Genomic DNA, 10554 nt, shown 5'->3' on the forward strand with positions numbered 1-10554 from the left:
TAAGTAAAGTAAATGTACCATAGGTCTATGTGCATATCCAACACTCTGGAGATTTGATCTGGAATTTAGTTCAACAACACCATATGCCAACCATGTTCATGCTGCAAAACAGTTTATTTTTCCTGAAGATAATTCATTGCCACAGGATTAAATGTCAAATGAAATTGACAAAATAAATAACCATCATAATTCATAAAGTGAGTACTCTGAAATAATATCTGAAACAGCCCCATATGTAAGTACAGTATAGTTGTGATTCACAAATGCATGGCAGTGAAGTGCAAATCTGGACTCAGTCATTCAGCGTTATTGCAAAGAGGTTGTCTCGCCTTCAGTCCACTGACAACAGAAACTGGGTAATGATGTGACATGTGTTTTTCCATCTGTCCTGTAGACAAAGCCATGATTAGGGCTGCCGAGTGGCCATGTCAGACAAGGTTAGGTGGGAGGCAGCGGTGGGTAGAGAGAGAACGTCCAATACAGAGAGGCTGTCTGGGGGGTGGATCGTCCATAGAGATTGTTGGTGTTGAGGCCCAGGAATCTGACAGCACCCTCTCCCAACTGCTCACCACTTGGAATGGCGTCTCATCCTGAGTGATGGTCTACAAGTCCCCAGGCCCTGACACCTCTTTATCACCATCACATTGAGGTGGGGGGAGAGAAAGTGGCTCGCGTGGCATGTGGCTTTAGAAGGAAGTGTGATTGTGGGGAGGGAGTGTGAGTCAGACTGGGGCAAATAGATTACCCCACAAATAAGTGGATAGAATGGATTTGAAACAACCATTTGGTTCTATGGACATGGACAGTATTATGTATTCAGGAAAAATAACATTTAGCAAACAAACATAATCTATGGATCTGCATCATCTGTACCTTTCTGCTTCTGTTTTCTACAATTGGAGAGGTTTGATGTATTGCAGAGATAAACGAGATCTGCAATAAATAAAAGTAATGACACTTTTGTATAGTTTTTCTTTGCTTTCACATTCTCTTCTCTGACGTAACACTCTTGAAAGGTTGTCTATATGGCAAGTTCATTGTTCCGTGCCATTTTTGCACAATGCCACTCTATTCAAAGCAATATTAATTTCAGGTTCACTTCTGCTGTAGTGCACTTGTATTCTTGGCTTTTTCTGCATGCCTTTAATGGAGAACCTCAAACAAAGTGTAATCTCTAACACATTTCACTAGGCTATGTCTAGTCAATCATGGAAGCACACAGGGTTGTCTGATTACAAAGAAATAGTAACTGTAATCAGTTACGTTACCAGCAAACATATTGTAATCTGATTACAGATACTTTTGAAAAACTAGATCACTTCTTTGATTATTTTTAAATCCAGAAAGGGTGTTTGCGGATTTATACATTTTTTTACTATACGGTATGCCGTCATTGTAAATAAGAATTTGTTCTTAACTGACGTGCCTAGTTAAATAAAAAAAGACACCTTTCTGTTTTCTCAATGACATTCAATTCAGAATTGGAAAAAGATGCAGGTTTAAGTTTGTTCCACCTGAACGAGTCTCTGCTTTAGAATACGCCTCTTTGTCTTAGCATGTAGGATATATACGAGTTATCTGTTATAGTTTATCTTTCATTAATAATATACACTTAGTGTACAAAACATTATGAACACCTGCTCTTTCCATGACATAGACTGACCAGCTGAATCCAGGTGAAAGCTATGATCCCTTATTGATAACACTTATTAAATCCACTTCAATCAGTGTAGATGAAGGGGAGGACACAGGTTAAAGAAGCATTTTTAAGCCTTGAGACAATTGAGACAAGGCTGAATGGGCAAGACAAATGGTCCTTCTGTAGCTCAGTTGGTAGAGCATGGCGCTTGTAACGCCAGGGTAGTGGGTTCGATTCCCGGGACCACCCATACGTAGAATGTATGCACACATGACTGTAAGTCGCTTTGGATAAAAGCGTCTGCTAAATGGCATATATTATTATTATATTAAGATTGCCGTGTCTTAGAACGGGGTGTGGTTAGTAGGTGCCAGGCGCATCGGTTTGTGTGAACATCTGCAACACCGCTGGGTTTTTCACATTCAACAGTTTCCTGTGTGTATCAGTTTCCTGTGTGTATCAGTTTCCTGTGTGTATCAGTTTCCTGTGTGTATCAAGAATGGTCCACCACCCAAAGGACATCCAGCCAACTCGACACAACTGTGGGAAGCATTGGAGTCAACATGGGCGAGCATCCCTGTGGAACGCTTTCGACCCCTTGTAAAGTCCATGCCCTGGCGAATTGAAGCTGGATGGGTAACATTTTGTGTGTGTACTGACCTGGTAAGCGCCAAACTGGGGGCGGCAAGGTAGCCTAGTGGTTAGAGTTTTGGACTAGTAACTGAAAGGTTGTAATTCCCCTTGTTCCCCTTGTAATTCCCCTTGCTCTGCAAGGGCCGCGGCTTTTGTGGAGCGATGGGTAACGATGCTTCGAGGGTGACTGTTGTCGTTGTGTGCAGAAGGTCCCTGGTTCGCGCCCGGGTATGGGCGAGGGGACAGTTTAAAATTATACTGTTACATTGATGCTGTTGACCCGGATTACTGGTTGCTGCGGAGGAAGGTCAAAAGGGGGGTGAGTGTAACGGATGTGAAACGGCTAGCTTAGTTAGCGTGTGCGCTAAATAGCGTTTCAATCGGTTACGTCACTTGCTCTGAGACCTTGAAGTAGTAATTCCCCTTGCTCTGCACGGACCGCGGCGCTTGTGGAGCGATGTGTAACAACGATGCTTCGTGGATGACTGTTGTTGATGTGTGCAGAGGGTCCCTGGTTCGCGCCCGGTTATGGGCGAGGGGACGGTTTAAAAGTATACTGTTACATGTGCATATCTGACGGTACATACCAATATTGCCAAAATGAGTCAAATGTATGATCACAAACTACAAAGAACAGCATGATATTCACATTTCACTTTTTCTTTATTATTATTAATATTATTATATTATTATATTATTATATTATTATTATATTATTCTTTTTTTTTTAAATAGATTGCTGGCATTGTAAAATAGCATTTATATAATCTCAATATAAAAAGAAATGTACTTTTACAAATGGCAAATGTACATAATTGAATGCACATACAGGCATGACCCTCTTGCTCTGTCATCTTTCTATTTACGCCTCCACTGTTTATCTTTGTCATACAATGTAGTTGATGCTGCAAAATATAGATATAGAAATTATTCATGCCCTTAATATGGTTTACACTATATGTCTGCTAATAGCTCACAAAGCAAGTATCCTTAATGTTTGCAGAAATTTATTATTTTCAAATAGGCACTTTTGATCTGATTTTCTTCTTGATAGTGAAATTGATGACCACTCAGTCTACGTTAATCCACAGTCTCTATACCTTTCTCCTGAACCTACAGTCAGTTCTATGACTATCTACAGCCGCATTCTGACACCACCATGCCCTCGTACTTGTGCATGTAGGTGACCACTCCTCCGTCCTCGACATAAAGGAGTGAGATGGGCTCTAGCTTGGTGGGAACACAGCAGGCTGGTGATGCCTTCTGTGGAATCTTACTGCTCAGCCGACTCTGGACAATGGCGTGCTTGGTAGGCGAGACCTCAGAGGTCATAGGGTAGCTGCATACACCATTGCACTCATAAGCTTCATAGCCCAGGGGCTGTATGACCCAAGTATCCCAGCCAATGTCCTTAAACTCCACATAGAGAGGGGTCTTCTTACAGGGGTCACCCTTGGTGTTGCGGCGGATTCGGGGAGGCGTGTCATAAATGAGGTTGGAGTGCAGTTGCATGAGAGTCTCCTCCTCCAGCTCCTCTCCATCAGTGTTCCTAGCTTCGCTCCCAGCCTGGTCCCCCCAATTCACCTGTGGACTCGACTCCAGGTCAGCCGGCAGGTCATTCTCATGTTCTGTAAACTGGTTGAGCTCCCGCTTGTCCTCCTCACGATGGTCTCTGTTCTGATCATCTGAGAACACAATCACCACTGGCATGTGTTTACCATCTGAGCCCATGTCAACATCCACATCGACCAACTCTTTCCTTCCATCCTCTTCTCTGACCTGGGGGGTCTTCCCTCCATCAGAACCCAGACTTGCAATGTGGACCTCTAGTCGGTGGGCGAAGCTCTCTGCCTTACACCAAAGGTTGACCTGATGGGTCAGGTCAAAGGTAATCCAGGCATCGTCTTTACCATAGACTTGCCGGGTTGCCAGCACCTCCATTTCCTCCATTTTGTCTGTCTCCTGCTCATTCCTTCTTTTGTCCCTCCCCTCTTTTTTCCTCCAGTGCCCCCCCTCGTGGATCTTGTAGATGGTCACCTTGCGATCAAGGCCGGCGTAGCATCTGCGATCCCTTTGGACCAGGGTGTAGAGGCGGAGCTCGGCGGTGAGGATGTGCTCGTGGTGGGGGATGGAGATGTTGAACAGCAGGGGGTGTGTCCTCACGCCCCTGACCGTCACACTGTAGAAGGAGGAATCTGGAATTAAAATATCAATGAAGGTCTGAATTGGGTTTAGACTCAAATTGGATTTAATCAATTTTATATTAAATAATGCATCAATAATAAGGCTTTTAATTTTGCTATTTTTTTATATGGTTAGAATAAATTGCGATCATATCATGTAATTTGACTTCAAGAAGAGGAAATAAGTAACTGTTAAACCAATTACAATTTAATAAAAGTTTCTTTAAGGGTAAATATCATATTTCATTCTTGTCTAAATTTAAGGCGAACTCCATAACACTTTGAATCATTTAAAGTTAATCTCAGTTATCCAAACAGAGTGATTTACAGTTAGTCAAATCTTAACTTCTCTAAAAGAACAGCTGAGTATCAGTGTACATTTTTAATTTACTTTTTAACTTGTATTCGTCAATAGATTGTATAAGTGAGTGCTATTGTATAGAGTGCTATTGTTCTCAAACAATATATATAGCCAAAGATACATTTTTTCAAAATGATGAAAAGTTTAACATTTAAAAAACAATGTCTTCAGACAAATATAAGTACATGTTGTACCTTCATTCTTGAAACTACGCACTATGTTGGCAGAGGGCATGGCCGTGCGATCGTTGGCAAAGCGGTTGTACAGTTCCAGCATGTATTCTGGTGGCTCTTTACGGGCCTCACGGGGCCTTGGCCGGGGGCCCAGCTCTGTGAGGTTCAATGTGGACAGAAACTGACCCTGAAAGTACTGCATGTCCAGGTCTTCATTCTGCTCCAACATGGAGGTATCCACCAGACCTCTAGCCCCAGGGCCCCTTCGAAACTCCTCAGGTGACATGATGGGACTGCCCTGGCTCGAACCAGGCAGCAGCAGAGGCAGGAGGCTCAGAGAGTAGATGTAGCCCAGTATGGAGAACACTGGAGTAACCATGACTGCCTGAGTCAAAGGCGGGTTCAGGTCCAAAGGATGAGTATCAAGTATGGAAATAGAATAGGATCCTCAGCAGAGGATACCTGCGGAACAGTTCTACCTTATCCAATGGCAGTTTGTCTCGGGGCTGACAGGGTGGTGTGGGGGTCGAGGGAAAACAGCTTTGTCCTTGTTGATCTTGTGATTGGGTGCAGAGGGCAGGGCGGGATGTGTTGTCCACTTCACTGTGCTGACATGTTGGAGATGTCACTTGGGCTCTGCCTCTCTCTGGGCCAGCCAGCCTGCTGACGACCACAAACTCCAACTCCACTCATCTTCTATCTACCGCACACTGCCTCTCTCTGGGCCAGCCAGCCTGCTGACGACCACTAACTCCAACTCCACTCATCTTCTATCTACTCATTTGCGCGTGTGCTTTCTCTGGTTGTTCATGGATCATTGCTGATGGGAGACTTGTACACACAACTTTCAGCTTAAATTCTCCTTAACCTACAATGTGATATCTGTTTCTTTAGGATAAACGTTGTATTTATTTATGACACCTGAGTGAGGGCACTGGATATCAGCATTAATGCATTTTCTTGGAAAGAGTAACCTCTGGGATAACCTCTCAATCTCATTGGGTGATGCAGGCTGAAAAGTGAATCAGAAAGGATCATAACTCGTAACACTCATTGACAATCTAATGCAGTGCTGCAGGTGTCCCACAAGAGGTCAGAGTATATCCAGAGACCATAGATCCATGACAGTGCTCTCCTTTCTTCAGGTTACTGTACAGTACTGTACATAGTCTACCAAACATTTATGCTCTTTCAATAACAGACTGACCAGGTAAATCCAGGTGAAAGCTATGATCCCTTATTGATGTCACTTGTTAAATCCACTTCAATCAGTGTAGATGAACGGGAGGAGACAAGTTAATGTTTTTAAGCCTTGAGACAATTGAGACATGGTTTGTGTATGTTTGCCATTTAGAGGGTGAATGGGCAAGACAAAATATTTAAGTGCCTTTGATATGCTAGTAGGTGCCAGGTGCACCGGTTTGAATGGTCCACCATCGAAAGGACATCCAGCGATCTTGACACAACTATGGGAAGCATTGGAGTCAACATTGGCTAGCATCTCTGTGGAATGCTTTTGACACCTTGCAGAGTTCATGCCCTGACAAATTCTGCTTATCAGTATTTGTCATATTCAACAATAAACATTAGTGTGTCAATACACTTCTTGATTAGATGTGTCATGACATTTCTTGATTAGATAAAAAATGAATTAATTTAATAAGCACCATCTAAAATCTGCAAGAGCAATAACAAAACTTCAACTTCATCTTGATAAACAGATATTATCTATTGATTGACATCTCTTAGCTGATTTTAATGAAGCCCTCTATGGTGTAGCCTACCTGCTGTGCTACATAACGACAACCTCTGGGGCAGTGGCATTTCATTGGGCAGACACCTTCATAGTGTTCAGTGCAGTCCCTCTGTACTTACAGTACCAATCAAAAGTTTGGACACACCTACTCATTCCAGGGTTTTTCTTTATTTTTACAAAAAAATAATTTGAATAATAGTGGACATCAAAACTATGAAATAACACATATGAATCATGTAGTAACCAAAAAAGTGTTAAACAAATAAACATATATTTTATATTAAGATTCTTCAAAGTAGCCACCCTTTGCTTTGATGACAGCTTTGCACACTCTTGGCATTCTCTCAACCAGCTTCACAAGGTAGTCACCTGGAATTTCAATTAACAGGTGTGCCTTGTTATAAGTTAATTTGCAGAATTTATTTTCTTCTTAATGCATTTGAGCCAATCAGTTGTGACAAGGTAGGGATGGTATACAGAAGATTGCCCTATTTGGTAAAGTCCATATTATATGGCAAGAACAGTTAAAATAAGCAAAGATAAACGACAGTCCATCATTACTTTAAGACATGAAGGTCAGTCAACCATCAAGCGCTATGATGAAACTGGCTCTCATGAGGACCGCCACAGGAAAGGAAGACCCAGAGTTACCTCAGCTGCAGAGGGTTCATTAGTGCAGAAGTTCATTAGTGTTAACTGCACCTCAGATTGCAGCCCAAATGAATGCTTCACAGAGTTCAAGTAACATCTCACCATCAACTGTTCAGAGGAGACTGCATGAATCAGGCCTTCATGGTTGAATTGCTGCAAAGAAACCACTACTAAAGGACACCAATAAGAAGAGGAGACTTGCTTGGGACGAGAAACACAAGCAATGGACATTAGACCGGTGGAAATCTGTCCTTTGGTCTGTTGAGTCAAAATGTGAACCTTTTGGTTCCAACCGCTGTGTCTTTGTGATGCAGAGTAGGTAAATGGATGATCTCTGCATCTGTGGTTCCCACAGTGAAGCATGGAGGATGAGGTGTGATGGTGTGGGGGTGCTTTGCTGGTGACACTGTCAGTGATTTATTTAGAATTCAAGGCACACTTAACCAGCATGGCTACCACAGCATTCTGCAGCGATACACCAGCCCATCTGGTTTGCGCTTAGTAGGACTATCATTTGTTTTTCAACAGTACAATGACCCAAAACATACCTCCAGGCTGTGTAAGGACTATTCTACCAAGGAGAGTGATGAAGTGCTGCATCAGATGACCTGGCCTTCACAGTCACCCGACCTTAACCCAATTGAGATAGTTTGGGATGGGTTGGACCGCAGCCAACAAGTACTCAGCATATGTGAGTACTTGGGGCGGCAAGGTAGCCTAGTGGTTAGATAGTTGGACTAGTAACCGAAAGGTTGCAAGTTCGAATCCCCGAGCTGATAAGGTACAAATCTGTTGTTCTGCTCCTGAACAGGCTGTTAACCCACTGTTCTTCAGCTGTCATTGAAAATAAGAATTTGTTCATAACTGACTTGCCTAGTTGTAAAAAAACAATAAAAAAATGTAGGAACCTCTTCAAGACTGTTGGAAAAGCATTCCTCATGCCAAGAGTGTGCAAAGCTGTCATCAAGGTAAAGTTTGAAATATATATTTTGATTTGTTTTTCACTTATTTGGTTACTACATGATTCCATATGTGTTATTTCATAGTTTTGATGTCTTCACTATAATTCTACAATATTGAAAATAGTACAAATAAAGAAAAACCCTTGAATGAGTAGTTGTGTCCAAACTTTTGACTGGAACTGTATATCAATGCAACATGCAGAAATGTCCATGCAGGAACATATGGACCAGGCCATGAGGTAATGCTGTACACTCTTAGCGTTAATGCTATTGTACACTCTTAATTAGTTAGGGCGCTCTCCCTAAATGGTCTTCAAAAAGGTTCTGTATAGGACTGTAATGGCCATTATTTTAGCAGTGTACTATACAGGATGATGAGATGAGATTTCTTAGTGAAGTAGTGCTTACAGTCCTGCATCATGGTCTCAGGGCAATTCGTATTATTCTGTAATTATAGGACGTGTTGTATCATGCATCTTACCCGGTCATACAACAGCATAACAATTTGATGACTTAATTAACTTATCATATAGCATTCTAATTTGATTTGTCACATGCTTTGTAAACAACAGGTGTAGATTAACAGTGAGATGCTTACTTATGGTCCTTCCCAACAATGCAGAGAGAAAAAAAGAGAAATAATAAAAAATAACATAATGAGTAAATCTACAATGAGTAACGATAACTTGGTTATATACACGTGGTACTAGTACCGAGTCGATGTGCAGAGGTACAAGGAAATTGAGGTAGATATGTACATATAGGTTTTTCTCTGAGACCAGATTGCTTGTTGTGCTCTAACGACAAAGGAGAGTACAGGGAGAATTGTCAATGGCGGTTAGGGGAACTAACAACAAAGGTTAGGTGAATTGGGTAAAGTTTAGAATAAGGAGAAGGGTTAGCTAAAATGCTGCAGTTGTCCTCGATGCGACTCAAACACGCAACCTTTGAATTGTTAGATGGTCGCAGATTACACCTACTCATCCTCCCTGATCAATTTCACTACTTTCATTTCTGTCTAATATAACTCAACCATTAGTAGGTATGTATCATACTGTACGTCTTGGAGGGAATATGGTGTAATTGCAGACCGCAATTCGGGGGATTCCTTGATGTACGTGTTCCCTAATATCAGGAAACGCCCATTGATACCTGCAATTGGTCAGTTCCGGTGTTATGACACTGATGGTTTCTCGACACAGATGATTTGTTTGCATAGCAGGTTAGAATCATTCATGTGGCAGGTTAGGTGAATTAGCATGACAGGTTAGGAGAGTGAGGTTATGGTTAGGAAAAGAGTTAGCACGAAAGAAACAGCCACTGACCAATGGCGAGTGTTAATGGGTGTAACTTGATATCAAGAAACGCCTATATCAGAAAACACCCTTAATTGCTGTCTGCAATTATACCCTTCTACTTGGAAGTGCTCAGAAATACGTAAAGTATGTTTGTATGGCTCTGAGGTCAGGCTGAGCATTGATACGGAGGAATGCTTTCACAGTACTGTTAAGCCTCGCAATACTGACTGGCATGGTGGTTACGCTTTAGCAAAGGTTAGCAGTTATCTCCAACACTGAACAATTTTTCAATCAGTTTGTCTCCTCTGAGGTTCGGAAAAATGTCATGACAACACGATGCGACAGAAATAGTTCATGATAAGCAAGTCGTCATCTATCTAACAAAACGGGACAATAATACAAGTGGCTGTACAAGTGCCTAAATAACAGGGGACAGTAATCAACAGTTTGATTTGATTTGTGCAATCTTGGGCTATTGTTATTGTCTGAGTGGCCTCCCGATGGGTGGTTCAACTGTGTCACCAAGGCTGTAGTGATGTCATCAGGTGTGTTTGTCACATCCAAACTGTATGATGAATTCACTACAACTGCTATCATTACATTCTTTGTTGTGTTTCAAACATTTTGTATGATCTTTTATTTACTTTATTGTCTATAAACATTGACAGACTTTGAGTGCAAAGTTTTTAAGGATAAAAAACCGTCATCTACAGTATACATCATTGCACTCCGACGTATTATCATTTTAATGAGTCTGAGCTGTCAGGCAGTTAGAAAACGGATCAAAGTCTGATTGTACTCTTCTCTTTTTTCTATTACACTGATTATACCCAAGGATTTCTGCAACAAGTAGATGAATGAATATGTCTGTCATAAACCTATTTACAGGTATGTCGTC

General features: G+C 41.7%; 1 protein-coding gene across 2 annotated transcripts; it reads right to left on the reverse strand.

Annotated features, from left to right (window-relative positions):
• Nucleotides 1-95: 95 nt before the first annotated feature.
• Nucleotides 96-5546, reverse strand: LOC118391428 (bone morphogenetic protein 10-like). Of its 2 annotated transcripts, none has more exons than XM_035782815.2 (2): nucleotides 5176-5546; nucleotides 96-4467 (listed from the first exon to the last, which is right to left on the reverse strand). In XM_035782815.2, exons 1-2 carry the CDS (start codon nucleotides 5366-5368, stop codon nucleotides 3404-3406), a joined length of 1257 nt encoding a protein of 418 aa, XP_035638708.1. In that variant the 5' UTR covers nucleotides 5369-5546; the 3' UTR covers nucleotides 96-3403. The 2 variants fall into 2 exon arrangements, with proteins under 2 accessions (XP_035638708.1, XP_035638706.1); XM_035782813.2 differs by having other exon boundaries at nucleotides 5011-5545.
• Nucleotides 5547-10554: the final 5008 nt, after the last annotated feature.

This window comes from Oncorhynchus keta, chromosome 12, assembly GCF_023373465.1.
Source record: "Oncorhynchus keta strain PuntledgeMale-10-30-2019 chromosome 12, Oket_V2, whole genome shotgun sequence".
NCBI lineage: Eukaryota > Metazoa > Chordata > Actinopteri > Salmoniformes > Salmonidae > Oncorhynchus > Oncorhynchus keta.